The sequence below is a fragment of the Eretmochelys imbricata genome, chromosome 24 (assembly GCF_965152235.1).
Source record: "Eretmochelys imbricata isolate rEreImb1 chromosome 24, rEreImb1.hap1, whole genome shotgun sequence".
NCBI classification, from domain to species: Eukaryota; Metazoa; Chordata; order Testudines; family Cheloniidae; genus Eretmochelys; species Eretmochelys imbricata.
In genome coordinates, this window is record NC_135595.1 from 7,926,469 (window position 1) to 7,938,332 (window position 11,864).

At 50.1% G+C, this 11,864-nt stretch overlaps 1 protein-coding gene across 1 annotated transcript; it reads right to left on the minus strand.

The window, feature by feature from the left end:
* On the minus strand, positions 1–11,338 carry LOC144279681 (cathepsin S-like). The gene is made up of 8 exons (XM_077841275.1): positions 11,173–11,338; positions 8,319–8,459; positions 6,980–7,102; positions 5,221–5,370; positions 4,916–5,140; positions 3,310–3,475; positions 1,677–1,779; positions 1–1,436 (listed from the first exon to the last, which is right to left on the minus strand). Exons 2-8 carry the CDS (start codon positions 8,448–8,450, stop codon positions 1,337–1,339), a joined length of 999 nt encoding a protein of 332 aa, XP_077697401.1. The 5' UTR covers positions 8,451–8,459; positions 11,173–11,338; the 3' UTR covers positions 1–1,336.
* Between the last annotated feature and the right edge of the window lie 526 nt (positions 11,339–11,864).

The following is an 11,864-nucleotide window of genomic DNA, read 5'->3' on the forward strand; positions in this document are numbered from 1 at the left end:
CTGAGCCTAAACTTCTCAGACAATTGAATATATTTTTTTCCTTTCAGAAGAGGATATGTAATTTATTTTACATGCATTGCTTACAGATGAGATTAGATCTGGAGCATCATAGCAACCTCAGTGCTGAATTGGAGAGAAGAGAATGCATTTCAGGTGCTGTGGAGATGTGTGACGTCACACTGAAACCGTATCCCACAAGGATTCGGTCAATAGGTATCTGCAAATCATATCTCGAAGTAGGGCACAGTAGGTCAGATGCAGAAGCAGGGCGCCCCCGGCCCGCAGCCTGTGGAGTAGAACAGGGCAGCAGATGTGTGTTTCCCAGTGCTGTGCTGGAACTTGCAGCTGGGGGTGTGGATTCCAGGTTCACCCTTTCCCTGCTTTCTTGCTCATTCAATCACTAGCCCTCTACCTGCAGCTAGATTTACAGCCTTTGGGCCTGACTCCCCGCTACTGTGCATCCCGTGCAGTCATTTATACCTCGGCTGAAAACTGCTGCTATTCTGATTCAGCAACATTATACACCTACTTTGCACAGGGGTAAATGGCTGTGCAGTGGCAGAGAGAATCAGGCCCTTCATCTCTGCACCGTGTCCTTGGTCCAAGCGCTGTGGGTGGCAAAGGCTGACTTCACTCTGTAGGTCACATTTTATAACAGCAGAAGCACTTGGTTCCATGGCTGGGCTTCTCCACGGCACAAGGCGATCTCAGGTCGTTTCTGACGGCTGGTGTGCTAATGTCTTCACATAAGACTTATGGGAGCAGCATTGCAAGATACCAACCCAATTTTGTGTGGCCATAGGAAACATGTTCCCTCCTCCAAGGAATGTCCACAGTTTGCTTGATCTCCTAGGTTGCTAATGATTGCTTTGTGACCTGTACTGGGGAAAATCCATACATGTGGCTAGGGATGTGCTGATCCAGCTACTTCGCCTCTCCACCTCTGACGTGGCTTCGGCAACTCCACCACGTGGAGTAGCTTTATCCGTGCGACGTGGCCTTCAGCCAATACGTTTTGAGACAGAGGCAGTGACAATACTCAGCACTGAAATAGCACTTCACATGCGCAAAGCAATGTAGAGACATTAATCAATTAAAAACACCCCTGCGGGATAGGAAGAGTGAGCTACAAGTGCCCAAATTCTGGACCAGACCAACCGCGATCATTCATCATTTTGGCTACTTATCTCAGGTCCGTCAGATGGATCTGATGGGAGGATTTTGCCACTACAGCCCGTACATTGTTCTCAAACACAGCAGTTAGATTACAGCAAGGCTAAGATTCGCAGTTTAACAGACCACATCTCCAGAGTGCATTCTGAAGCAGAGCGTCCCTCTATATTTGTGGATAAGAACCATAACTGGCAATTCCACAGTGGTTTCCTTTGTTCCTGGACATTCGAATGTACCCTTTGTCACCGAAATATTCACCCCAGCTGTTAGAAGGAGAAAAAGCACAGAATTAAACATTAAGAGAATAAAACACCTTTCTTTATAGGCAGGGTTCCCCTCCCCCATTTTCTCATGTGTTTCAAGCTGTTTAAAAAGGGCATCCAATTCACATCAGTACAGACACATACATGCACAGCTCTACACAGCTCACTTATACCCCACGCATATCCCAGGAGCACGTTATTCTATAGATAAATACGGCTCAGTGATGGATTTTCTTTTACCTGTTTTTCACAAGCCAAAAGTCCTTCCCATCCAGGGTGCCATAGCCAATAACTAGAACCCCATGATTCACATCACCAGTGCAACGTGGATCATCGTAGACTCCTGGAAGGAAAGAATGCGCAATCACAAGGGAGAATAAAAAGCCAGCAAGGACTTCTCTGCTCAGTAAAATTGTTGTGAGCAACAGCACCCAAATGGTGCCAACATGCCTCTAACCTGTAACGGGGGTAATAATAACAATCTCTCACTCTTTTCATCAGTAGATCACAAAGCGGCTCAGTCTCATTATCTCCATTGCACAGATGGGGAAACTGAGGCACAGTGCAGGCAGTGACTTGCCCTTGGAATCAAACCCAGCTCTCCTAAGCCCCAGTCCAGCGCTCTGTCCACTGGGAAGTTTAATTTCCATGGCCTGTACAAACAGGCTCCATTATCTCACACATCCCGTGAGTTATTTCAGTATCCCAATTCCCATAAGCACCGGGAGGGAATCTTCCTCTCACTATGGTCTCCTCACAGTGTTCCCTTAAAAACCCTACATCCAGAATTCCCCCAGCACAGGAACCGAGCAAGACAGCCACAAGCTGTCTTAGGAGGCGCCCTTCCAAAAGCTCCGGCATAGGGGGCATGCCAGCCAGGGTTAGGGTCTACAGCAATTCTGTGTGGCGCTTGGGAGCTTGCCATAACTTATGCAACATCCAAGTGTGGACCCCAGTGTGGACCCTTCTCTCATGCTATTGTAATGCCAGTGTGCCAGGGTGGGCAGCGGGGACCGAACATGGGACTTCTGAATTAACGCATGAGCCTCTCCTGCTTGCTCTGTAAAACCCAGCCTCTTCTAACCCAGGCTGGCAGGCTCCTCAACCTTTCTGTGGCCCAGCCACCACTAGAGGGGGACAGAACACCCCACTGAGTGGGTGTGGCTTACATTAACCTGTGCTTTTTTTTAATTAGTTTTGACTGGGTTGTATTCCAGGCACTGTCAGATATTGTGGCTGCAATTTTGTGCTGCACCAAACTCAGCCCAGGGCGGCTCTAAAATGGCCTTTCAGCCCAGTTCTGGGGTTGAGATGGCTCCTGGGGTAATGTAGGCAGCCACAGATGATGGGCGGCACTGTCAAAGGTGCGACTGATCAGCTGTTTGGAGGCACCGCAGATCAGCTGTTTGGCAGCTAGGAGAGGCGCTTGGGGAAGGCAGAGAGCGGTAAGCAGGGCAGGAGCCTCAGGGGAGCTGGGAGTGGGAAGAGGCGGAGTGAGGGTGAGGCCTCAGGGGAAGGGGTGGAGCACCCCTGGGGAAAAATAAAAGTCAGCACCTATGAACCAAGGGGTAACAGGATGGTGTCACTCACATACAGCAAAACATGCATTCAGCTGCCTGTGGCCTTTGTTTGATAATGACTGTAATTTATAGAGAGATCAAAAGATTCCAGGAAATAACAAGAAAACAAAAGCCAGGTCTTCATGGGAGGAGCACAATGTGTGCGTCTCCTCAGTAACAAGCTGCAGAACAAATAGCAACTTCCTCCACATTCCGCTTTACATTTAAAGAGACAGTCCACAGAAAGCAAAGGCATCACGGCTTCAAACGACGTACCGCACCGGGCGCGAGGTGTTCTAGATTAGAGAACGTACCTGATCTGTACAGGAAAAACGAAGGCTGTTTCGCATCTATGGCGACGGACACAGGTCCGATATCGGCTACCGCATCCTTCAGGGCTGCTTCATCGGCATATGGGAGCTGAACGAACTTGGAGCAGGTGGCGGCTCGCGTGGCAGGGTTATAGTGACACGTTCCGTTCTGGCAGTGGCAAAGAGCAGATGAAACAGGGACATTTCAGTCTCTGGCATGAACATCTGACCCACTCGCAACATTTGTTTTTATCTCCTTTGTATTCCCCTCCGTTGTCTGAATTCCTCACATTTCTTAGACCACTGCTGCTCCCTCTGGAGCATTCCCTCTGCTTCTGGGCATCGAGATCAGAGCTGAGGGACTAATTCATTTTTCAGTTCAGTGACTTACCCGGAAAAACAAACAAATGAAAGAAAACAAAACAAAACAAAAATCTAAAAAAACCAATTGGTTTGTTTCAAACCAAAATTGCATTTTTTTCAGGGTTCTTTGCTGAAACGAAAAATCGAAAAAAATTTGATTTGGCTCAAATGAAACATCTCGAATGTTATTTCATTTCCGAATGAGCTGTCAGAATGGTTCCTTTTGACATTTCCGGGGGGAAAAAAATCAGGGGAGGTTTTCGGCTGAAAATATTTGCCAAATTTAGGTCAAATTCACAAATAGTTTTGGTGCCCTGAAAAGAGCATTTTCAGCCAATTTTAATTCACTCAGTGTTCATCTCTCTCCTTTCCCATCACTCAGGTAAGGAGAAATATGAGGATTCAGCTTTCAGTGACAGCAGTGAACACTTGCAGCACGCATTTCACCGATGGATTTATGAGCCTCCATGCCTCTGGGACAGGGGGAAGTGGGATTAGCTGGGTTTCACAGAGAAGTCAGAGGAACAAACAGAGCTAAGATTACAACAAACAGAGCTAAGATTACAAGTGACCTGAGCACAAGTCCCCCTGCTCTAGCCATTAGGCACCACTGTCCACCCAACATTGGGAGTAGACGTCAGGAATACTGATGCCAAGTTTTACTGCTCTAACGATTGCCTGCAGACCTCTTCTCTTGTTCTTTGTGCTGACACAAACAGCACAGGAAGACCCAGCAAAACAGGCCACAAAGAACAGAATGCTACACACTTGCCAGAAGAGATGCCAGCAACAGACTACGAAAAGGACTAGGGAGTCTCTGAGTTTTTGGGGGATGTCTACATGGCATTCATAAACCTGGGTCTCTGGGACCCAGGCTTGCGGACTCAGTGTTTCCAAGCCCACTCTTCAGCATCCACACTGCACTGTAAACCTGGGCTTACAATTGCTGGGCCCAGGTCTCACAGCTGTGCTAATGTGTCCATACTGCCCTGCACAGACCTTCTGACTCAGCTCTGCAGCTTTTGCTGCACCCACTCTGCAAAATGACAAGGCTTGGACGCAAGTCAGCGGGACGCGGACGCTGACCCTCCCCTCTAGCACAGTCCTAGGACCTGGGGCCTGAGCGCTTGCTGTCCTGAGTCAGGCTGATTAGTGTATGGATGGAAGGGGAGCCTGGGATCAAACCTGAGTCAGAACCCGGGCTTAGTGTGCACTCTCTGTGTCTGTCTCAAACCTGGATACCAACCCGAGCTGTGTACGGATAGGAAGCGTCCGAATCAATGCCGTCATTATCAATGATGTACTGGAAGGCCTGGGTCATATATCCACCGCTGCAGCCGTAGTTCCCATACATACTGGTACAGTCGACTAGGTTCTGTGCACTGAGAGACACCAGGTTTCCAGTTTTCAGTTTCACCTGGGCTTCTAGGGCACCGACAGCACTGAAAGCCCAGCAGGCGCCACAGGGCCCCTGAAAAAGCCAGAGAGATGCACTGAGCCACTGCTGTGATGGGCACCCATGTCAGCAAGGGAACAGATTGAGCCTCCCACCTGATTCTTCACATCAGTAACACATCCTTTGTCCCTCCAGTCCATGGAGTCCGGCACTTGGCTGCCAGGGCGCGGCCTGTAGGTGGAATTCCGGTCAGGTGGGTGGGGAATTTTCACTCCAGTTAACAAAGCAGCCACTTCCTCGCTGGTCTAGTTAAAAGAACACACACACCCCTTCAGACTGACGTCCCCTTCGATGTACAGCTGGCCCCAAACACTTGGGGAATTCAGATACAAACTCTGCGGCTCAGGTTCAACTCATGTTCATTGACACAGTGTTTTCCTTTATGCACTGAAAAATATGAGCAGGACTGAATGCTGGGGATCAGCCTGGCTGACACAATAGCCTATGCTGTAGCTTTGTTTGCTGGGAACTCTGGATTCTGTGATTCTTCATGTGCTAATCCTCCCCCAGGACATTGCTAGGGAGAGAACCCAGGACTAGCACTGTTGGAAAGTTTTCAGACAAAAACAATATTTTTTTTTGGCTGAAAACTGCATATTTGGGTGGACCGAAACAATGCGTGAACTCACCTTGAATTTGCAAAATTGTTTCAGCCGGGGAGAAAAAATTCATAACTCGTCAAAATGACTTTTCAGTTCAAATTTTACTGCCATTTTATTTATTTATTTCTAAAAAAAGTAAAATAATCTAGAAAACTAAACAAAATGCGTTGTCCAACCCTAAATCAATTGTTTTCATCTTTTTTTCATTTCACCATTGCTATTTCAGGTCCACCTGAAACTAACTTTTGATTGATTGATTTTTCAGCCACCAAACCAAAAAAATCTCTTCTTCACAAAGCTCTACCCAGGAGCATCAGCATTGCCAAGTCTCTTGATTTTATTGTGCGTGTCAGTATATCTGGTGTTTTCCTTAAAGCACCAATGTGGGGGGGGAAGGAGTTGTGAGACTGCACAAGAAGTTCAGCCTTTTTTTTTTTTTTTTTTTTAATTTCCATCTCTCGTGTAGCTGTGGAGACCTGCAGGAAAACATAACCCTTAAAAGCGCAAAACCCAGAGGCAAATAAAAAGAGCCCCCAGACTTAGCCTTTCTTCAAATTCCAGGATTTTTAAGCCCCCCCATGATTTTAGGGGCCTGACTCCGGAGTCCTGAATGCTTGGCGGTGGCAGTAACGGGATCTGAAGCACAAGCCCCTGCAATTTCAGTTAAAGGAGCAACTTCTTTAACCCGCAATGGCCTAGCAGACAGGCTGTGTGTTATTCCACATGTGGCATTCCTCATGGGGGCAAGGGAGGGTGGCAGACACAATAACATAGAGAAACAGGAACCTGCAGGAATGGGATTCTCTCAGTTTTGATCTCACGTGCACTCTATGTGCAAGGTGACACTGCTTGGAGGATGCCATTTGATACAGAAACATTCGGGGGGGGGGGGGGGAAAGGGAGGGGTCACACCAGCAGCGGGCTAACAAGGGGTGGAGTACCTGCACTTAAAAAATCAGGACTACCCCATTGATGGCAGATTTCCCACACACACCCCTGACACGAGCATGTAGGACAAAGATTTGCACAGCTCTCGGGAGCAGTAAAGGGGGCACGTTGCTGCTGGAGGACACATAGGGGTGCTGTGGTTTGTGGGCCTACCTCTGCACTGCTCATACTGACCCTGGATTGGCTGCAGCTTATTCTGCCCCTGATTCAGTTACATTCTCTGTCCACAGCACTCCCAGGGAAATACAGATAATTTCCAGATGCCCGGTCACTTGGTCTGAAGTGATATTTTTTTTAAACTTACCATGTCTGCCAGGTGGTTCATGCCCAGCTCATAGGAATGCAGCCCCAGTGAGTGCTCGAGGTTATGCAGCATAACGAGCTTGAGGTTCTTTTCCCAGGTCACGCGCCGTTCCCCTTCCTCTTTCTGGAACCAAAGCACAGTCCCCACGTTATTATGCAGTAGCCCAGAGGAAACCATGTGCAGTATAAATGAGTTATAGTTCTACAGCACTTTTTGATCCCCCAGGAACCTGAGTGCTTTGCAAAAATCTTGCCCAGATCCTACAACACTCACTCAAGCAAAACTTCCTAGGAAATCAAGGGGAGTCTTAACAAGTTAAGCGTGGCAAGATTGAGTCCTACCGCAGCCCCAAAATGCAGCCAGTTCTGGAGTGGTCTGCAGCTGTTTTTTAACAGCACACAGCAACACTACACAACAGGGTGGGACAAGAAGAGAAGAATCACATTGTATCCACTTAAATCATCAGGGGGAACTATAGGGAGGCAGAATGTAATTGCCACCAGGACAGTGATGATACCTTGTAATTTAGGAGGAAAGTACTGTAGGATTCACTAATGACCCCAAGCAGTCAGGGCCTTCAACTAAGCCAAAGTAATTAGAGAGCTGAACATACGGTTAGGAGGCAAAACAATATCAAGAATCAAACATTCACAATACAGCTTACAGCTGTGCAAATCACTGACTTTTTGGTTTGGCAGCCAAACCAAACAACATTTTAAAAATCAGTTGAAGATTTTTGGATTTCGGTCAAACGTTTTGTTTCAGTTTGGGGCTTTTTAAACCTTTTTATTTAGTTATTGTTAATAGAACGGAGGGAAATTCCAAGACAAAATGGCTTTCCAAAAGGAAAAGTCAAAACGGTTCATTTATTAAACGCTGAAATGAATCACTTTTTCCCACCTTCCCATTTTATTTTTTTTAATTTGACAGAAACAATCTGCCAAAATCTAGCCAAATTCCCCAATTGTTTCTGTCAACCTGAATACGCATTTTGCCACCAAAAAAAAAAAAAGAAAGAAAGAAAAAAGAGGTGTGTGAAATATGTCACCTGGCTCTAATATATCCCTAACAAAACACGCTTTAAGAAATCAGCTAACCCCCTGGGATGGTTTAGGCAAGGTGGAGGGTACATACAGGGCCCAGTGCTCATTAAAGCTGAATGCACGTCTGAAGGCAGAGAGAGCTTTACAGTCTCCAGAAGAGGAACAGGAGGCACCGATCTCAGTGAGAGCTGCCAGAGGGCTGGCATGCCAAGGTCCTGGATACCTGCTGACCGGAGGGGAGATGGTGATGGAAATCCCCCTCTCCCACTTCAAACCCACAGCTGCACAGACCCCACCTTGTGGCTGTATTGCTTGCCATAGGTTTTCTTCCAGAGCTCCCAGTGGTTGTCCAGCGTCGGGTCTGAGTGTAGATGTGCAGTAGCAGCAGAAGCAAGAGAGGCCAGGAAGATACAAAACAACTGCTTCATTCTGGTCAGCTAGGAAAAAAAAAAAAGAAAAGAAAAAGCACGCTGGTGAAAGACAATATCTGCATGGTTAAGTCAAGTGTCTCAATTTCCTCCACTCAGTGATGGTGCAAAAGATCCAACACTGACTTGCTGAGATTTCTCCACTCTCTCTGCCAGGAGCAAAGTGTCAAGAAGCAAACCCTGACCCTGCAGCAGCTCTCACACTTGTACCTCTTGCGGGCGAGGGGGCAGAGGAAGGGGCTTCCTGGAACCCCATACGACAACAACAGACTTGAAAGGAAAACAGAGCTAGGTGAATGGATAATATCACCCGGGTACTTCCACAGCTCCTGAACTGGATCTTGGACCTGGACCTGGGCATCAGAGCCTGGTATAAGGGATACAGCGGGGAGGGAGGGATAGAGCTAGCGAAAGTCAGAGACATTCCCAGCTGGGGTGGGAACTGATGTAGCTTCACTGAGGTCAATGAGTTTGATCCCTAGGTGGTGTAAACTGGTGTCGCTTCATTGTGGTCACTGGAGCAAAGCTGATTTACACCAGCTGAGGATCTGGCCCAGAGAGATTTGGGTGAAGAGGGCTTGGATTTTCAAAGGAGCCCAAGCAATTTTCAAGGGAGTTAGGCAACCAAATCCCATTAACTCTCACCTAACTCCCCTAGGTTCCTTTGAACACTCCAGCCTAAATAGGAAGATGGAGGGGTGTACGGGGCTAGAAAGACAGAGAGACAGAGCGGGTGTATGAGAATAGATAGATAGGGTGTATGGCAAGTGAGAGAAAGGGTGTTGAATGGATAGATAGAGGCAGTGGTGAGCTGGAGCCGGTTCGCCCGAACTGTTTGTTAAATTTTGAAGCAGTTTTAGAACCGGTTGTTAACCCGCTTCCCTGAAGGGGGCGCTGAGGCTTTGATGGGCTCTGGCTGGGAAGTGATGAAATACCTCCTCCGGCCACCGGGGGCGCTGCGCTGCGGGAGCCATGTGGTCTGCCACCTGGCCCTGGGCACAAGCCCTGGTGCTGTTCCCCCGACCCCTGGCCCTGGGGCTCCCGCTGCTGCCTGGTGGGTCCCCGGCTGCTCTGCTGGGCCTGGGCTGCGTCCTACTGCTCTCCCCATGAGCGCCCACCACCCTGCCCTGCAGCCAGCCCCCGCCTCCAGCCAGCCCCTGCCTCCAGCCACCCCCGCACCCCCTGCCCTGCCTCCAGCCACCCCCACATCCCCTGCCCGCACCAGCCCCTGCCTCCAGCCACCTCTGCACCCCCTGTCTGGGCACCCCCTGCCTCCAGCCACGCCCTGCACCTCCTGCCTCCAGCCACCCCCACATCCCCTGCCTCCAGCCACCCTCTGCCTGCAGCCAGCCCCCGCCTCCAGCCAGCCCCTGCACCCCCTGCCTCCAGCCACCCCCGCGCCCCCTGCCCTGCCTCCAGGCACCCCCTGCACCCCCTGCCCGCACCAGCCCCTGCCTCCAGCCACCTCTGCACCCCCTGCCCGCACCAGCCCCTCGCGTACCCCCTGCCCTGCCTCCAGCCACCCCCACATCCCCTGCCCGCACCAGCCCCTGCCTCCAGCCCTGCGCACCCCCTGCCTGGGCACCCCCTGCCTCCAGCCACGCCCTGCACCTCCTGCCTCCAGCCACCCCCACATCCCCTGCCTCCAGCCACCCTCTGCCTGCAGCCAGCCTCTGCCGCACCCCCTGCCCTGCCTCCAGGCACCCCCTGCACCCCCTGCCCGCACCAGCGCCTGCCTCCAGCCACCTCTGCACCCCCTGCCCGCACCAGCCCCTCGCGTACCCCCTGCCCTGCCCGCAGCCAGCCCCTGTCTCCAGCCAGCCCTGCACCCCCATGCCCTGCCTGCAGCCAGCCCCTACCTCCAGTCAGCTCCTGCCCTGTCTCCAGCCAGCCCCTTGGCTCCAGCCAACCCCACACCCTCCTGTCTCCAGCCAGCTCCGCATCCCCTGCCCTGCCCGCAGCCAGCCCCGCACCCCCTGCTTCCAGCTAGCCCTGCCCCACGCCCCTGTCTGCAGCTGGCCCCACGTCCACTGGTGCTCTGCAGTTCCCAGGGCAGTAACCCTGCACACCTGCTTCAATGAGGGGGGCATGGAGCAGCTGAGACCCACACATGTGCACACCCTCGGGTGACCAGACAGCAAGTGTGAAAAATCAGGATGGGAGTGGGGGGTAAAAGGAGCCTATATAAGGAAAAAGACCCCAAAATTGGGACTGTCCCTATAAAATCGGGACATCTGGTCCCCCTAGCACACCCCCAGGGCGTGGCGGGGACACACACATGTGAAACGGAGCTCGTTTCTAGTTCAGGCCCATCTTTGTAAAAAAGAACTTGAGGCAGGGTTAATACACACACGTATTTTCCCGGACAGGTCAGGCTTTTTGGTTCTTAAATAGCCGTCCGGGAAAATACAGACGTATGGTAACCCTGTTGGTACAAAAAATACATACTGGGGCACATCCCTTAAATCAGAACTTTTTATAGGGAACCGGTTGTTAAGATTTTGGTAGCTCATCACTGGATAGAGGAGGTTATTGGAAGAGAGAGAGTTTTATATGGGGATAGAAAGACAAGACTGATACACGCCGGTGTCTGCAGATGCAAACTCTCTACAAGCAAAATACAAAACATCATTTCTTGATTTTAGTTCCTCAAACATATGGTTCCAAACATGACGAAGAGGAGATTTAAAGTACAGGGGGAAAAAGAAAAAGCCAAACATACCAGATGGGAGTTCGCCCAGTGGAGATTTCTAGGCAGGAATCCTGAACTGATCAGCAGGCAGCAAGAATTCCCCCAAATTCTCCTCCCAAGGTTAGCTCCTGAGTGAACCCTAAGACACTTCCTGCTCTGACTGCATGCTGAGAACAACAACTTCGGTTTGCCCTGCCAGGCGCATCACAGGGGACTGTGAATAGGGAAATGCCAGGACCTCTGGTTTCACTATTACTGTGACTGTATCAAAATAGGGATGTTCACTACAGCTGCAGGCTGATTTTCAGTCCCCAGCCCCGGAAGACTAAAATCAGATGTTTTTCCTTCCCTTCTCAGACCCTACAGCACATGATTGGGAGAGTTAAAAAATAAACTAGTAGGGTCAACATTTTCAAAAGCTCAGACAGGTGCAAACAGTCGCTGGGACCTCCCTTTTGGGGTTTAAGTTACCATCAGTATTATGGTAAAACCTAGAGATATCAGCTGAAATAAGGACCCAGGTCCACCGGTTCTGCATGAACACAGAGGGAAAGACAGAGCCTGCCTCCCTGAGCTCGCAAGCTAAATAGATAAAGACAGACGAAGGGCAGGGGGAAACTGAGGCACAGATCAGGGAAGCAATTTGCCCAAGGTCACACAGCAGGGCAGGGCTAGTGCGGGGACTAGAACAGAGGTCTCTTGGGTTGCAGTCCAGTGCCTGC